General features: G+C 55.2%; 1 protein-coding gene across 17 annotated transcripts in view; it reads left to right on the top strand.

The window, feature by feature from the left end:
* Sulf2 (sulfatase 2) overlaps window positions 1-17,749 on the top strand; it is a 98,453-nt gene that overhangs the window by 20,848 nt on the left and 59,856 nt on the right. For 14 of the 17 annotated variants that reach the window (XR_015446073.1, XR_015446074.1, XM_004858086.4 and 11 more), the window contains exon 2: window positions 1,958-2,204. Coding sequence is in view for 15 of the 17 variants with exons in the window: in XM_004858086.4 (XP_004858143.2) it covers window positions 1,958-2,204 (247 nt within the window). In the remaining 2 variants the exon portion in view is untranslated. Of the gene's footprint in view, window positions 1-1,957; window positions 2,205-5,450; window positions 5,771-12,076; window positions 13,045-17,216; window positions 17,414-17,749 lie in introns of those variants that run through there. The other 3 variants (XM_087197769.1, XM_021239059.2, XM_021239058.2) reach the window with 3 other exon arrangements.

The raw sequence follows: 17,749 nt of genomic DNA on the forward strand, positions 1-17,749 counted from the left end.
CCTCGGGCAAGCTTTCTTTGACACTATGCGATTACCTCCACACGAAGGGACGCCCATTTCCATTTATGCCTGGGTGGGTAGAATGTTCGATTCTTCAATACTGTGTGTTTGTAGTTTTGTTTTAAAATAAGACCATTTAAAGAAGTGCATTAAGCAAATAGTCAGCAAAGGGCGGCTGCAGGCTGCAGGCGGGGCCACTGCTTGAGCAGTGGAAGCTGGGAGCCCAGCGGGGAGGTGAGGAGCAGGCACGAGCTTTTCGGGGCTTGGAAGACAGTGGTTGAGCCTTGGTTTCCTCAGCTGTGGAATGGAATGACGGTGCCTGCCGCAGGGGTCGCGTGGGGCCTGAAGCAGACCCTTCAGGAGAGGAACCACAACCCCGTGCTGCGGGGCGAGCTCTGCCTCGGCATCCTGCGCACACTCCTTTGATCTTTCACACCCAGCTTGCAGCTGAGGAGACCGAGGCACAAAAGTTCAGTTCCTCACCTGAAGTCACTCAAAGGGATTCCAGAGAACACTTGTGGCACCAGGCATGTGGCCCTTGAGCAGCAGCAGCTGCACCGCAGGTGGTAACAAGCACAGAGGTTGGGAAGGGGCCCATGTGTCCCCTCTGTGGCTGCTGGGATGCTGCCCTCTGGGTGGCCCGCTGTCCTGTGCTCAGGGTTGCCCTGTTGTCGGTCCCAGGTGTGGAGAGGCACTGTGGGGGGAGTGGGGCGGGGCAGGCCACCCTGGGCAGCCTCTTACTGCATCCAGGCCTGGGACGGGACCCTGAGTGAGGCAAACCAGGTGCTCCGGAGACAAGGGAAGAGGCAGCACCCAGAAGCCAGCAGCCGAGAGGACCCATTATGACCCTGGGCCTGGGGCAGGAGAGCCAGAGGCTCCTGGCCCAGGTGAGCTGGAGCCAGGAGGCCGACAGCAGCTCTGGCCATAGGCAGAGAGCCAGGAGCACTAGGGAGCTACTGCATGCTGGGGAGGGAGCAGCTGTCTCCTGCTCAGTGGTCTGATCTTCATCGGAGAGAGGTCTCTCTAGCTGGCCCCCCAGGAGGTGGAGAGAGGGGAGAACCTCAGCAGCTCTTGTGTCCCCAGGAGAGAGGATGAGGCGACACCACCCCCTGCAGGACCCAGAGCCCTTGCTGAGCGCCCTGAGCCCAGTCTTTATGGCTAGGTTCTGCGATGGACAGCAGACCGAAGAGCAAGCGCAGGGTGAGATCAGAGACCAGCTGGGCCAAGGTCTGCTGTCCGCCTCCCCTACCCCACCCTGACTTGTGGCCTGGTCTGACCTGGGGACCAGGGGGTGGCTGAGGTCACAGAAGAGTGTGACAGTTCTTCTCCCACACTCTTAGCCCTCCGTTTTCTCTTCTCATTTTGTTTCCTCTGCAGCCTAAGACTGATAGGACACCATTTGTCCAGCTCTGAGATCTGTTGCCAAGGGGCTTTGACATGCCTTCAAGTAGACTGAGTTCTTACAATGGCCGTGGCCCCCTCTTTTATTCGTGGGGAAACAGGCTCCTTCCTGGCTTGTTGGTGGGGAGACCAAGCCCAGGAGAAACTGGTCTGGGATGGGAATTGGCAGGCGGTGCAGCCCAAAGCTAACCGGTGGCCCTTCCAGCCTGGGGTCTACACCTCAGTGACCATCCACTGCCCCAGGCCACACAGAAGCAAGCTGGCAAGAATGCCCCTGTCCCCTTGAAAGCCACCACTTCTCCTTCTCTGCTATTGAATGGAGCAGGGTAACATTCAGAGCCAGGCTGGTCACTGACCACCTTGAGCTGTCCCTGGGGAGAGTTCACAGGGGCCACAGAGGCCTTGCAACCAGTCTGCCGCTACCCCCGGGCCAAGTCCTGCATCCACCTGCCGTGGCCCTGAGCAGAACTCTCACTGTCCACACCGGCCGCCTGCAAGGCCCATGCAGAATGAGCAGGACGTCCCCCGTGACCCGATTCTTGTCCTTCTCCCCTAGGTTGTGAGTCAGGAGGGAAGAAGGGAAAGGATAAGATCTCCAAGAGGAGCACCAGGTCAGCCGAAAGCTAAGATGGTGCCCCCCAGCCTGCTGCTCTGCCTGCTGTCCGCAACGGTCTTCTCCCTGCTAGGCGGGGGCTCAGCATTCCTGTCCCACCACCGCCTCAAGGGCCGCTTCCAGAGGGACCGCAGGAACATCCGGCCCAACATCATCCTGGTGCTGACCGACGACCAGGACGTGGAGCTGGGTAAGCGCCCCGACCCGCAGGGCATCTTGGGGCTCTGCCTGAGGCAGGGCAGCCGTGGAGACATGAGAACTTGCTCCTGGGTGCTTTTAAACCAGCTCCCACTTGGGGTTCGGAGCTGATCCTCAAGGCGAAGGGGTCCCTAGTCATCTGATGCAGAACCGTTTCTGAATTTCCCAAAGTCTCAAAGAGATGCGCAGTGGATTTGCCCAGCCAGCCCCATCCTGGGCCACCACCTACCCCGTCCTCTAGGCCTCCCCCTCCTCCACAAGGCCGTGGGTTCTCCTCCCACCACGTCCTCAGCGGCACCAGGAGGAGACCCCAGAAATGGGGCCCACGGGATTGGGGCCTCCCAGCCAGACCTTCTGCGCCCAGGGTCAGACTCCACGTGTCCCCATTCCCCCGTGGCTCTGTCCCAGTCAAAACTGTCTTCTCTTGATCTTGTGTCTTCTCCCCCTTGAATTTTCTGATTCTATGGGTCGCGTTTCTCCACTGAAACCCTGCATGACTGCTGTGCTACAGAAATACTCCAGGCCTCTGTGTGCACCAAATCCATGTCTTTGTGTGGGTTCAGCAAACTGTGGATTGAAAATAGAGGGGAAATTTTTCATCTGTACTAAACGTGTACAGACCTTTTTCATTGTCATTATTCCCTAAACAATAAAGATGAGCCCTGCCATCTGCATTTTCCTGCTCCTATAAATTAGATTTCCCTTCTTAGCATCAGTACTACCCTGTGGTATGAAAATCCAGGGAAAAGTGTCATAGGGAGAGGAAGTAGTGTGTGCAAAGGTCCTGAGGCAGAACAAAGAAGGCCAGTGTGGCTGGAGCCTGGGGAAGTAAAGTAAAACACAAAACTGGATGGAGGGGTGAAGGAGATCTCAGAGGCACTGGGGGGTCATGGTAAGGACCACTGATCATTGATCAGGTGGGAGGTGGGCCCTTTGCTTCTGTCTCCTCTCAGAAGACAACAGAATATTGGTTGATGGCAACTTGATTCTGTCTTTTTTAGCTATCCAGTAAAAGGTTCTTTCTATAAAACCCAGTCACTCCTTGCAATGATTTGTATTAATGATCACAAGTATAGATTTTTCTCGGGGAGCTTATCAGTGTGAAAGGAATTTGCAGCCAGGAAGCGACCAGAGTCCTGAGCCTTTATCGACAATTTGACGCATTTGATCCCTGTCTCCCACAGCAGGCAGAACGAGGTGCATTTGATAGCCATGGGGAGTCTGCAGACTGCAGCCGTGAGGACGTGAGTTTAGGGTTGGCAGAATTTGCAGACAGTGCTTGCGTGCAGCCGCTGGACCTCAGAGACCCTTGGTCTCACCCTGCGTGGCCCCTCAAGCTGTTTCATGGGGAGGCTGGGGAATTAAGAAGCCCTGGATGACCCTTCATCCATGAGGCAGCTCCGTGTATCACAGCATGCCAGGTGCTGGGGGTGGACAGGGACCACCCTCCGGAGCCAGCACATGAGCGCGGGCCATGCTTGGAGAGAGGGGCCAGGAGCTGGCCAGCCCGGGGGTGTAGAGCCCGGGGCCCACACTGAGGGGCTTCAGTGCTGCTCTTAGTGAAACGGACACAGAGGAGCACCACAGTGCACCCAGGTCCCAGCAGGCCCCTCCAGCCCTTCCACTGAGATCAGGTGGCCGGGGGGCAGAGCAGAGGCTTCGAGGCCCACGGGAGGCCGGTGCGGTAACTGGGCTGCGTGTGGAAGCTCAGAGCAGGTGGCGCAGCAGAGCTGGCAGGACAGACGAGGCCCTGGTGGCTGTGTGTTTGCCAAGTGAACGGGCGGATGGATCGGAGGTAGAGCAAAGAGAAGAGTCAGAGGAGCCCCAGATCTGGGGCCCGAGCCCAAAGGTGGGGAGGGAGCCCCTGTGCCCCATGGCAGAATCTGCCTGCAGTTTACACGTGGGACTCTTCATAAAGCCAAGAGAATAAGCAAAGAGAAGGAGCGGCGCTGTGGATGTGACGAGGATGAGGGGAAAAGACAAGAAAGCAAAACTGCGGCTGACTCACAGTACAGAGTCTCCTGCACCGGGTTTCACCGCTCTAGGACTGAGGCGTGGAGAAGTTAAGCTACATGTCCAAGGTCGCACAGCCAGTATGCGGTTCAACGGGAATTGAACCCAGAGCCCATAGTCTTAACTACCTTTATTCTTAACCAGTTTCCTGGGGTGCACATTGAGCTGTTTCTAGAGCGCTGATGTATTTGTTTGTTTTCCACTGTTACAAATCCTGTTGCTGAGAATATCTTTTCTCCGAGTCTTTGCACCCGTGAGTGACTGTTTCGGAAAGATAAATTCCAGGAAGCAGTGCGGGATTAGAGCCCTCGTGTTTCGTGGCATGTGACTCCCTGGCACACATCGGTGCCTGCCCGTCCTCCCCTCTGGGACAGAGCCAGGCCCTCCCCCCTCAGCAGACCCGGCTTTTGAAGCATGTTGAGCTTTCTCGGGAGGTGAGGGGCAGGAAGGGGTAGTCAGGGGGCTGTGATGGGCTTTTTATAAACCACTAGACAGACCCAGATCAATAATGCATGTTCCAAAAAAGCCCGGTGCATTATCTCACAGTCTGCTACAACTGGCAAGCAGAGGGTGGTCCTAAAAAATTTATCATCTGCTATTTTCTGCTCATCCGTGCAGCAGCTCTGACAGTTCTCCGGCTGGAGGCTTCTCTGCTGAGACAGTCCAGGCCTCTTCCAGCCCCAGCATGGAGGGCAGCCGTCCACCCTAATTAGGTCTACACCAGAGGCCGGGCACAAGATGCATCAGGGAGAGGGCAAGTCCTGCTTCTTTCCTGCAGGGCTGGGGGCGGGAGCAAGTATGGTCCTTTTCCTTTCCTTGAGTGCCTCTGACTCCCTGGACTTGCTTGGAAGTGTCACCTGCCCAGGGAAACTTGTTCCTGGGGGATCTTAGTCAGTGAGTGGCCCAAGTGGGTGATACATTTGTGACGTATTCAGGGAAATCCTTGAGTCTGGATCAGCCTGGGAGACCAGCGGGCCCATGGCTGCTTTTCCAACCTGGGCAATGAGAAAGGAGAAGCCTAGAAGCTGAGGTCCTGTTTCACGATGCCCTTTGGTCAGGGAGGCGGAGCCCTGGGGACCTGGCCAGGTTTGCTGCTTTAATGTGACCCAGACCAACCTTTGGTGAGCCGCGGGCTGGGCGGCGACACCAGGAGGGCGTGGTCCGGCAGCACAAGTGTCTTTGCAGCACCCTGGTTCCCGAGATGCTCTCTCACCAGGCTCACTTCCTAAAGCTCCAGTGGGACTGGAGCCTCCTCAGCAGGGCCAGCCGCTCTGCATGGGACGCACACCCGTGGGCGCCACGTGGCCCTGGGCTTGTGGCCAAGGCCGAGGGTACAGCCAGGCCCCAGGCCCCAGGCCCCAGAGTGTCGGGTGCTGCTCTGCTGCTCTGCTGCTCATTCTCCTGAGGGCCCAGCCAGGGAGGAGTAAGATGCCTCTTAGAGGCTCCTTTAGATGGTCAGATTTCAGCTGTGCCTCCCCCCAAACTGGATGAACCATGGAGAATCATGGAGAATTTCACATCAAAAGGACCTTTTTGCCTCTTCAGGTATGAATAAATACTCCAGGGAGGATGTAGGGTAAGTGCTGAGGAGCTCGCGGCTGGGCTCAAATCCTTGTCCTGCCACTGACTGTGTGGCCCTGGGAAAGTTACTCTCTGTGCCTCTGCTTGCTCCTTACACATTGAAGGTGACCATGTGTCTTCCTGCTGTGTTCCTGGGTGTCCTGGATGCTGAGGCGTGCTGTGTGTGTGGTAGTTTGAGCTCACTCGGAGGGCCAAAGCCTTCCTCCTTCAGTGCCGCTGGGCCAGCACTGTGGAGTGCTGCTCCCTACACTGCTATGTTTAAGGGTGAGTTTCCCGTGCGTGTCTCGTAGCCCTGAAGGGTGGGGTCACCGCAGTCCCCCCTGGCCGATGTGGTCGGGTGAGCTGGCCAGGGGCGGGCAGCACTGCCAGGACCGTGAGCTCGGGTTTGCATGGCCCCAAGCAGTTGAGTCTGCATTGGCTCTTCCGCTGCTGTGCTGTGGGCCAGGGAGCAGAGGATGTCAGGGTTGCAAAGTAGATATAAAACCGTGAGTCCCAACCCTCTATGCCAGCCTAGATTTTCTCTATGACAGGTGATTTCTTGAAACTCAAGCAGGACTGAGCAAACAGAAAACTGAAATGGACTTCATTCAAGCATGTGGAAAGTCCAAGTGTATTTTGAGTTTCAGGCATGGTGGATCCAGGACGGTCACCTTCAGATGTCACGTGTGTTTGAATCTCCCCGGTCTCTGCTTTCCTCCAAGTTGGCTCCATCCTTGGGCCAGCTCGCCATATGGCAGCACTCTGGCATCGCCGGGCCTGTGCAGGGACAGAGGCTGTCTCCCCAGATGCCAAGGAAAGTCCCCAAGTGAGTCTCGGCCTGATGTTCTCTGCAACACCGTGAGCTGTTCAGAGGGGTGGAACCCAGTGCTCGGCCATCCTCGATCATTCCACATGCCTGGCGCCGCTTGCACCATGAGGACTGGGAGTGGGCCAAGCGTGGGTCCCTGCAGGAAAACAGGAGCTGCACACGAGGCGGTGGAGTGACTGGTGGACGTGCCATCCGGGGGATGCTGCTCCCTCGTGGCATCTCTGCAGCAGGATGCTCAGATGTGGACCAGACTAAACTTACTCACCAGGTGTTCAGGGAGAACCTCCTGTGTGCTGTGGTGATGATGCAGCAACAAATAGGCAAACTCTCTGCTTCCGTGTTTATGTGACAGTGAAAGAATTAACACACAAGTCATATAAAGTGTGTAGTGGACATGAGAGTGGAAAGCGGCGAGAACAAACCAAAGGAGGGGGATCAAGCAAGGAAAGGGGTGCAGAGGGGAAGAGTTGTGACTACACAGGGTGCCCTTGTTGTGAAGGCGACCTGTGAGCATTCGCAGCAGTCCTGGGGCCCTGAGGCAGCTTTGCCACCAGAGGCCAGGGTGGAGTGGCAGAGCAGGGTGAGCCAGGGCTCGGGAGGAGAGAGGCCTGAGTGGGCAGTGGTGTCCGCGGGGCTGTGCAGGGCAGTGGAGGACTCGCTTTCAAGCGAGGTGGCCTGCAGTGGAGGACGCTGGGCAGAGGAGGGCCGTGGCCTGACTTTGGTTCCACCGTGTCCCCTCTGGCTGCTCCCTGGAAGCACGCTGGAGGTTGTGCTGAAAAGGACGCCTGCAAAGGAGCCTCCCCCAAGGTCCAGGCACAGGCTGCTGGTGGCTCAGCAGTGGGAGAGCCGTGGGGTGCAGCTGGCGAGACGCGCTGGTGGCGGCGAGCGCGAGAACAGTGAAGATGACGCCGACGTTTGGCCTGAAACCCCAGCAGATGCCCTTTCTGCCCTCAGAGGCAGGGAAGCCAGGGCCTGCGATGGTGCAGGTGCCCTCAGGGGAGCAGAGCTGAGGGCAGCCCCAGCCTGGAGCCCCGCGCCAGGAGGGTGGGAATGGAGCATGACTTGTGTGCCTGTTTGCGCTTTCGAGGGTCCTAGGCCCTCCGCCAGTTCCCAGAGGGGCCTGCGATCCCAGCTCGGGCAGCTGCCGGTGGGTGAGGTGGGTGTGGACAGAAGGGCCCAGCCGGGTATGGGGCAGCCCCGTTTTCCTCTTCCCGTCTGCAAATACAAGGAAGCCACACCCCGAGCTGCAGACCAGTTGATAGCCACCGGGTGGATTCCAAACTTCAGGCAGGCTGAGCGCTCCTCAGGGGCCAGATGGCTGGTGGCCCGGGACAGCGTGCCCGGATTCCAGCGCCAGCTCGGGTGACTTCCAGCTCCCAGCATTCCTGCTGCCAGCGCTCACTTGAAGAAGAAAACATGCGTGCGCAGGTTATCTCTGGGGGAGATAGCCTCCTTCCGACCCACCCTGCTGTTCTACTTGCCAAGCACATTCCTGCAAGTTGTTTTTTTTAAACCTCATTTCAGCAACACTTGCGGAATCACTCGATTTCTGAAAGGAAAGTATTATATCAGAATTAGGTTTGGCAGCTTGGAAAGAAAGATAGAAAGTAACAGTTGTTTATACAGGACAGAGTGTTGCTTCTTGCTCACATAAAATTATCTGGAGCTTGGTAGTCCAGGATTGGTACCATGACTTCAAGGTTATCAGGGACCCAAGCTCTCTCCCTGTCTGCTTTATCGTATTTGCCGTGTAGTTTTCATCTGCAAGGTCACCTTGTGCTTCAGAATGGCTGCTGGAGCTCCAGCAATCACAGGCACGTTCCAGACAACAGGAAAGAGGAAGCAGAAGGGCAAAAAGGATGGATCTTCAGATGAAGTCGCCACTCTTTGAGGACCTCATCCCACAAGGCACATAGGACATGAACAGGAGTTATTTAGCCACGTGATCTCAGCAAGGAGCATGGGCACATATGAATTTGGATTATTTCGGGGGCTTACCCATGTTGTGCTGGGTGTGGGGATAGTGTGGCGCCCCCAAGGCTAGTCACTGACAGTGAGGACAACCCCACCTCAAGTCTGAGGGCATGACGGGAGCCAGCAGCAGCTGCAACCCGGAGACAGAGGCCCACCAGGCACAGGACCACCCTGCGCACACCACAGGGAGGGAGATGAGGAATCCAGGGCCTACCTCACTTCCTGCTTCCACCAGCCTCCTCCCGGCGCCTCCCCTGGACAAACCCAGCCAAAGCCAGGGGCGCGGGGCTTCCCTGGGGACAGAGCAGATCCTGCAGGCCAGAGGGAGGGCTGTAGGCCCTGTCACCAGCCAGGTGCACTGAAGAGTCAAAGTAAGGCCTGGGAGGAGGAAGACGGGAAACATATCAGTGAGCGACCTAGGGCCTCAGGCGCACCAGAGAGGAGGAGCAAGGGGCCCAGCAAGAGGTGGTGTAGTGCATCTGTGTCACTGCCGAGGCCTGCAGGTGGAAAGTGGGGAAGGGGCCTCACAGGCAGGACAGCTGGTGCAAGAGCCCTGTGGCAGGAACAGGCCCAGGGGAGTTTGGCGGGGGCAGCAGGACCTGGGAGTGAAGGGCAGAGAGGACAGGAGTCACGCAGACCCAGGAGGGCTGCAAGAGGACCTGGATCTCACACAAGGTACTTGGAAAGTCACCTGAGCAGGTCTGATACTTGGCACTCGCCCTGGCTGCTGGTGGAGAGGGGCGGCCTGGGGACAAGAGTGGGAACAGGCAGGGCAGCGTCAAGTGCAGTGGTCCAAGTGAGGCATTGCCCAAGAGGGAGGCCAGTGGGCCTGGTTCTGTTCTGAAGCTCGCAGGGCCCAAGAGCAGGGCAGGTGGTTCTGTTTGCGAAGGCCAGATGGGAGAAGGGACAGGGCTGTGACCCGGGATGGTCGTGAAGCTGCCTTGTAGGCCAGTGGCTGGAAGCCTGGCCCCTCGAAAGCTGGACAACACCCGGAAAACCCACCTTGTTGAATGATCACTAGGGTCAGGAGCGGTGTCCTTCTGGATGGGTTTCCTCAGGGAGGGAGAGTCCAGTGGCTGCTGAGTCCCACCTGTCACCGTGTGCCACCCCCGTCCCCAACCCCAGGCCCCTTGGCCTCCACTGGAGCCACAGTATCGGTTTCCTCCCAGAAGTCTGTAGCCAGGGCCAGCAGAAGGTGGTGGAGGAGAAACAGTGCTCTCTCCGACCATGCCCATTAGTGACATTCTGAGGCTGCCTCCCCACGTGTGCTAATTGGTTTTGGGTTGCAGGCCAAATCTGAGCCTTGGTTTTCATAGCTGAAAGCAGCCATACCATCTGACTTCACTCTGCATCATCCACGAGTCAGCAGCGGTTTCCCTTTGCACCACAGGGAGGAAACCTCATCTGAGAATGCAGCGTGGTGATTCTGGACCCTAACAGGCTCGGCAGTCACTGTCACCAGCAGCAGCGAGGATGGGATTAACCACAGGTCCCCTCTGCCCAGGTGTGGCCTCTGATGGCTGCTGTTGGTCCCTGATGGAGACGGAGCTGTTCTGGGACAGTCACGTCCCCTACAGTGACTGTTAAGCAGGTGTCACTGGGAGCAGGAGGCCCACACAGATCCCACTGCATTGTGGACGTCCAGGGGCATTTGAGGGGCCGCCCAGTGAGCTCCAGCCCAGCGAGCCACCCCAGCACCCCCAAGATGGTACAAGTCACAGGTGCTTCCCCGCCTTGGGCAGAGCCCAGGCCCTTTGCACCCGCCCAGTGAAGGCTGTCTTGGGCCTGGACCCAAGCCTGCTGCCCCCCTCCCCCTGCTGCACCCATGCTGTCTGCCATGGTGGAGCGGTCCCTTCCCAGCATGATTGAGCTGGAGAAGAATCACCCAGGGGTTGCAGAACCATGGGCACTGTGTCCCCTTCCACCTTGGCCCGCTGCATCAGCCAGGCCGGTTCTGCATAGGGGGAGGTGGGCATGGTTTGGCCCTTCTCACGAGGGCCTCAGCGCTCAGGCCTACCCACCTAGGGGCCCATCCACAACACAGTTCTCATTATTTTTTAAGCAAAGCAAGAAAGGTGAATTGATGTGAAATCTGATTAAAGAAAAAAGTTAGCAATTCAAATTTTTAAATACTTTTAGGCAAACAGGGTTCTACCAAGAACGCTCCATGTTTGGAGTCTGTATTAGACTAGATTTGGGAACTACAATCATTGAACGGTTTCAGAGCTAACATGAATTAAGTGCTTTCTCTATGCCAAACATAAAACTAAAAACTTTACATATATTTTTCCCAGTTAAAATTCAGAACAAAGCTAAAGAAGAGGTACTGTTCTTCTCCCTACTTCACAGATGAGGAAACTGAGGTACAGGGGGGTTAAATCATTTACACAAGATCTACAGCAAGTAGAAAGATCAAAATTCAAACTCCAGCCTCTCGCCTCTAGAGCCCTTGCCATCCTGCTGGGTATGGTGACATAGTGTTCTAGAACCATCCTAGAATTTCATAGTTAAACGACCTGGTACCTAAAGTTAGGTACCTGTGTGCTGTTATAACAGGGAAACTGAGGCATGAGGAAAGTAGGTAGTTGAAAGCAGCCTGCACCTCATTCTTTAGTCTCTTGATTCAGTGTTCTTTGGTACCCAAAGTCCACAGGTGGTTCAGCCTAGAGCTGAAGTGTGCATGCGTGTGTGCACATGTATGTGAAATACCTACATCCATGTTCAGCATTTGATCCCCTCAATGTACAAATATGAGCAGGCAGAGAGAAGATGGGCCTGAGCCAGAAGTGTCACGTCTCCTTTCCCCTAACCTGCCACTGCCAGGTGGCCTGAACACCCTGCTCCTCGACCTTAGGAAAGAAGAAAAGCACAGCTTGGAGCCCCGGAGCAGACCCAGGTAGACGGTGGCAGTGGTGTGTGCACGAAACTCAGGGAGTGGCTCATGTGCTGGTCATTATAGAAACCTGCAGCGTTGCCTTCTTCCCCCTGCGTCCCAGGCCCTGCCTTCTATCAGGTAGCAAATACGGGCCTGCAGAGTCCCCAGGGAGGCCAGGCACAAGATCCTGCCCTCTTAGTTTCCTAGGAATGTGCAGCCCTCTTTGCTCCATTTTAGTAGAGCAGTGGACTCAAGATGCCTTCTGCCTCCTCCTCAACTCTGTAGGCAGAGAAGCAGCAGGACCCGTGGTCAAGGAATGACAGGCACCCAGCATGAAGCTCGCAGCTCATGGGGTGTCAGGGTTTGTGGTAAGCAGGGGGAGCCCCAGGCCCCTCAAGAGGTGGCTGCTTCCCAGCACCAACTGATGATGCCAGGAGGGAACATACACCCAGTGCAGGCAGATTTTTTTTTTTTTAAGAAGCTAGAAAGAATTTTTATGAAAAATCCAGAGCTCTCTTCCCCGTAGTCCCAGCAGGAGCAGTGCTGGGGACCCATAATAGTTTTAGGGATCTGTGAAAATGTCTGGAATCCTTTTAAAATAAGTACAAAAAGAAATTTTAAGGTGGGAGGAAATGTTTTGATACAGGATGTTAATATATTCATTTTATACCAAGACACCCATGAAGTATAATTTTTAATGTTTTTCAGAGGAAGGAGCTCATGAATGCAAAGATGCTAAGTGCCCTCCAAAGTCATGACAGAGCGCTAGAAAAATGTGCTACTTTTCAAAGTATAAGCAAGTAATTGCATTCTTTAGCCCTGAGACTTCGTACTATGTGAGCAGGGCTGGCTGCAGCCTTCAGATCATGACCTCTCCTGTAGGCTTCAAAGGCACCGTAATCTCCGCAGAGCCCAGGGTCCTTGCCCAGAGGCCGTGCTAGAACATTCCGTGCCAAGTTATCTGTCCCCAGATAAAAGTTGTAGGTGGGGAGCCATAAGCAGCGGAGCCCTCACTGTTAGCCCCTTTGTAGTCGGTTCTTCTTGAGCCAAACTGCCCTACTTGAACATTTTCAAATACTTCAAAGCAAAGAGAGCCCTGGACTCTCATCCACCCCTCGCACTGCCGAAGGTGCCATCGCGCTCTGTGAGTCTCCTAGGAACATTTTTTCTTTGTTCACTTGCGCATGTCAAGAAAAGTAGTGCCAAGCAAGAAGAGAGGATAGAATGACTTTAATCAGCAGAGCTCAGAGAGGGGCTGTTTACAGAGTCTTGGATGCAGTGAGAGATTAAGTTGGCTGGGGAGCAGCAGGTGCAAAGGCTCTGCTGCAGGGGTGTGCTTGGTGCGTTCTAGGAGCAAGAAGGAAGTCAGCGTGGCTGTGAGGAACAGATGGGAGCGAAAGAGGGGGTAGGGGCTGCATCAAGGAGGATGAGTTTCCTGATCCCGCAGGGCCTTCTAGGCCAAAGGGAGGACTTTGGCTTTTATACTGTGTGAGAAGAAGCCCCCGGCTGCCAAGTGGAGACCATGGCAAGAAGACAGAATGGAGGCAGAGGACCACTCAGGAGTCAACTGCAGAGATCCAGGCAAGAGACGTGGGTTAGGTAGAGTCCCATCAAGACCCCGAGTTTACAGCTCCAGTTCTACTTCTCCCCTTATCCCAGAGTACCTCCCACTACTTCCCCAGGAGGCCCTGCCACCGCAGACTCTATTTACCTATAATTTTAAGGAAACATAAGAAGCCATCATCTTATTAGCTATTGATCAAATGCAGTGCCTCCTGTGCCCCCCAAGTGAGGGCCACAGGAGTCTGTCCTGAAGGGCCAGAGTCTGTACCTGCTTCCGGCAGCACCAGGCCTGGGCTCAGAAGTGGACATGAACTATCTGTCCCTGGGAAAGGCAAGAAGTGGCTTATGTTTGGAATCTTGAAAGTCCCTGGCACCTGCAAAGTCCCCATGGATAATGGTGATTCTGACTCACTCTTATGGTGAGTTGCCATAGAAGAGTAAATTGGGCCGGGGGTGTAGCTCAGTGGTAAGGCTTATCTAGCATTCGAGGTCCTGGGTTCCATCCCTAGCAATTAAAAAAAGAGCAAATTAATTCATTAGAATTAATTAATTCTGAAACTGATAAGGCAGGAAACCATCTTACATGGCAGGTCAACACTGATTTTACTATTTACAGACTTACTATATTGTGCATCCAAAAATATGTTAAATCCATAATCTCATGCAGGTACTTGGATTGAGAGGAAAGGTTTTTTTTTTCAAGTTACTTAAAAGTATCAAAGAAATAATAAGATAGTTGCCACACCAGGAGGCCCCAAAACCAATCATGAATGGGGCAGGCAGCTGAGTGTCGAGGGGCAGACTGGTTTCTGCCCTGGAGTTTAAGTCCATGGGTGGGGGCGAGGTAGGTGGGGTCCCCTGGCTGGCAGAGTCACAGAGAGGTGTCAGGGTGACCTCAGCCCGGGCCCGGGCTGGGGGGAAAGTTTGGTCATGGAAAGAAACCAGGCCTGTTTTTGTCTGCATGTCCCCAGATTTATGTTGGACAAAATAAGTTTGGCTTGGCTGGCATGGCTTTGTTTGAAATACTGAAAATTGACCTTTTGATTTTTTCGTGGCTCCATCTGCCAGGCCCTCCCTGCCATGAGACCTGGCGTTTGCATCAGGGCTGGGGCTGGGCAGGGGGATTAGATCATATGTTTCCATCTTACAGATGTGGCTTTACAGTGCCAGGGCACTACCCACTTGTAATAAAGCAGGTCACTGTTTCCCAAGTGAAGCTCGGCACGTCCAGCTGCCTGTATGCAGGAGCCACTGTCACGCAGGACACTGCGGAACTGCACTTGCACGGCAGGCTGACACAGCCCTCCTCAGCTGGCTAATTAGAGCAGGATGCACGCACGGAGTGGACACATACAGGGCACTGCCAGCCAGGGCATAGCAGTGAGGCCCCTCCCACGTGGGGAGGAAGCAGGACAAAGCGCTTCAAGACCTGGGTTTTAAGCCCATTAAAAATAGATGCATAGGGCCAGGGATTTAGCTCAGTGGTTCTGCCGCCTGCCTTGCAAGTGCAAGGACCCGAGTTCAATCCCCAGTACCAAAATAAAATAAAATAAATGCATTCCTGTCGCCTCAACTACTCAGGAGGCTGAGGCAGGAAAATAGCCAGCTACTCAGGAGGCTGAGGCAGGAAAATAGCCAGCTTGGGCAATTAAGCAGGACCTTGTCTCAGAATAAAAGGGGTAGGGGATGCAGCTCAATGGGAGGATGCTTCCCTAGCACATGTGAGGCCCTAGGTTCGATTTTCAGTGGCTAAAAAGGAACAGCTCCACAGCTTCCTCTTGTCTGTGCAGCATTCAGGGTGCCACCTCCCCAACATGCTTCATCAGGTGGCTGCCTGGCCTGCATTTCTGGAGAAGGCCTGGTGGAGAGGTGAGGGGCCAGCTTGTGCCCCTCCTGCAGCCCAGGGACGGTGGGTGCTGAGCGACTACCTATCAGCTGTGCATTTTTCTCTCATGGCTTGGAACCAGAGGCAAAGAGTTGATTTTTCCTGGAGTGCCCAGGATTCATGAATGCAAGAAATATTTATTGAGCACCTACTGTGTGCCCGGCACTATTCAGGGACTGCAGCTCACACAGTCCAGCAGGGTCAGTAATCCTGGGAGTGCTGACATTCCAGGGCTGCAGGAACAAATCAAACAAGATAAATACATGAATAAGTAAAAGTGTGTTGGACAGTGAGTACAGACTTGAAAATAGAAAACAAGGAAAGGGCTATGAAAGATCGAGGGTGAGGGAGTAAAATTTTGGACATGGTGGCCAAGGGAGGTGGCACCAGGAGGAGAGCCTGTGAGTAAGAACAAGGAGGGGCAGGGCCAGCTGCACGGTTACAGGGAAGGCACTGCCATGGGAGAAACAGCAGGACGCAGGCTCCGGGACAGAGGAGAGGGCCCGGTGGCTGCAGTGTGGGTGGGGGAGAGAGGGTTGCCTGCCCAGGGAGGAGCTGACAAGGTCTGATCTCGGATGTCCTTTCCAAAGAGAGACCCAGACTGAGGAGGGGGTTCAGGAGGACAGGAAGGGATGGTGAGTTCCAGGGCTTGGCTGCCAGGTGTGTGTCAGATCACAAGTGACGCGATCTGGTGTGGACAGGTCTGGGTTGCTGCTAGTGGTGTCTGCCAGATTCTGGCCACATCACCTCCCCCATCACCGTTCAGTGGGCCACCTGGACTGTATTGGCTCTGGTAAATCAGTGTAATTTTCTTTAAAAAAATAAGCCCAAGATTTCTACTTCTTTAAAGGACAAAATAGGAGCCCTAAGTAGAAGGAGATGAAACCAGGGGCCGGGGATTTAGCTCAGTGGTTCCACTGCCTGCCTCAAAAGTGCAAGGACCCGAGGTCTATCCCCAGTACCAAAAAAGGAAATGACATCCACACAAATGCAGCCACCTGCCTGGTGCTCAGGGTGCAGCTGGTCCTTTCCCTGGAGTTCATCAGATGACGGAAAAGGGAATCCTTTTCACACTACCACCATCCCTGGTGTTTAGTGCTGGGACCGAGTGCCCAGCTAAAGGCACCTCTGGGTCACCAAGGACTCCTGGGCCTCACTGATGCCCAACCGAGAGCATAGGGACTTCTGCACAGTTCCTAGGGTCACGGTCACTGCTCCTGCATGGTGAACCTGGACCACCTCATCCACGTGGAACACAGTGCCCAGCTCCTCCGTGGGACGAGCTGAATTCTGAGACCGCCCCTCGGCCATGCAGTGCAACCAGTCACTCAACAACCTGAGCTCCGTTGCTCTTCTAGAAAATGGACCTCTGGAGAGCTGAGGGATACATTTCATGTACCGAGCAATAAACATTCAGCTAATGATAGCGTGTTCGACACGTGACACTGCCCTCCTCCTGGTCCCGACTGCTTAGCTGTATTAGGAAGTTGTAGCACCAGCCCTCTGGGGCTTGGCAGGGTCTGAGAGTGGTCAAGGTAGGTGTGAAACTAGGGAGTGCTGGCGAGTGTGGCAAATCAGAGAACACATGATCTGTTCGATGCAAAGGCCAACTTTTAGGAATTCCCTATGCTGAACACTAACACCCACACGCGTATCTGTGGCCACGCACGAGCATGGGCTCCTGTGCTACATGGAAACCCAGTAGGGAAAGTCAGACTTTTGTTTGTGAAGTCAGCAGGTGTATGTTGAGCACTCACTGGGTGCCAGGCAGTGTGCTGGGGTGGGGGTGCAACAGTGAAGGAAGTGAAGAAAGACAGCTTCCTGCCTGCTGGAGCTGTGCCAGGAGGGGCTGCACCCGGGACCCGCAGTCCGTGTGGTCCCTGAGCCTCCTGGCCAAGGCCATGCATGGGATGCGCTGGAGAGAACCGGCTTTGTGTCATGAACTGGGCAGGAATCCTCAGGTCCCCAACATCAAGGCCACACAAGCTCCTGAGAACTCTCTGGGGCCTAGCTGTAACTGGTAGGCAACTGCAGGGGTCCTTCCGGAAGTGAGGCTCCCTTGAGTGGCCAGCGCCAACCCTGCACAGCCTACAAGGGAAGCACAGAGGGGCTTGCCAGCCTTGGGTCGTCCTTCAGGTTCCGCAGAGGTGCACCTGCCGGTTAAGGGGGGCCATGAGCCCTTCTCCAGCCACTCTGCAGGGAGCCCGCACACCTGGCACCAGCCCTCTGATGGCCTGCCAGGTCCGGCCGGCAAGCACTCGTGCTGGAGGTGATTGCAGAATCGAGTGGGGCTGTGGTGGAAGTGAGCCAGTGGGGCTCCTCCACTCACAAGGTCAGCTGGCCCACTGTGGAGGGGACTTGGACTTCTCGAGAATGATGAGTGCTACCAGCCGAAGCAAGTCTCAGGAAGAGGACTGGACAGAGGCAGTGGCAAGTGTAGAGACCCTCGGGCAGGGATGAGCTTGGGGCCTCGGGAAACAGGAGGGCAGCGAACCCCAACAGGTGAGCATGATGTGGTCGGGGGAAGACGGGAAGTGGGGCCATAGGAAGGAACTCGGCCCTTACTCTGAGTGTGTCAGAAGCTGCTGGGTAGTTGTGCACATCAAGGAGATATGAAGAGAGATGATGTTTGCCCCCGGGGCAGCTCTGGCTGTTTCCTTCCCTGTCTAGCAGAGGTGGGGTGAAAGAGCCTTGTAAATCTCCCTTCCATTCTCCGCCCTGAAGGACAGACTAAGGTGGGCTTGTTGGTTGTTGTCCTGTTGCTAGGGAGTTGCTAGGTGATGGTGATCTCTGCTGTCAGGGGAGAACCTCACTTGCTGGTCCATCCTGCCTAGGTTT

This window comes from Heterocephalus glaber, unplaced genomic scaffold (assembly GCF_053883595.1).
Source record: "Heterocephalus glaber isolate CG9 unplaced genomic scaffold, H.glaber_assembly_v1.0 deba00001673, whole genome shotgun sequence".
Taxonomy (NCBI): domain Eukaryota; kingdom Metazoa; phylum Chordata; class Mammalia; order Rodentia; family Bathyergidae; genus Heterocephalus; species Heterocephalus glaber.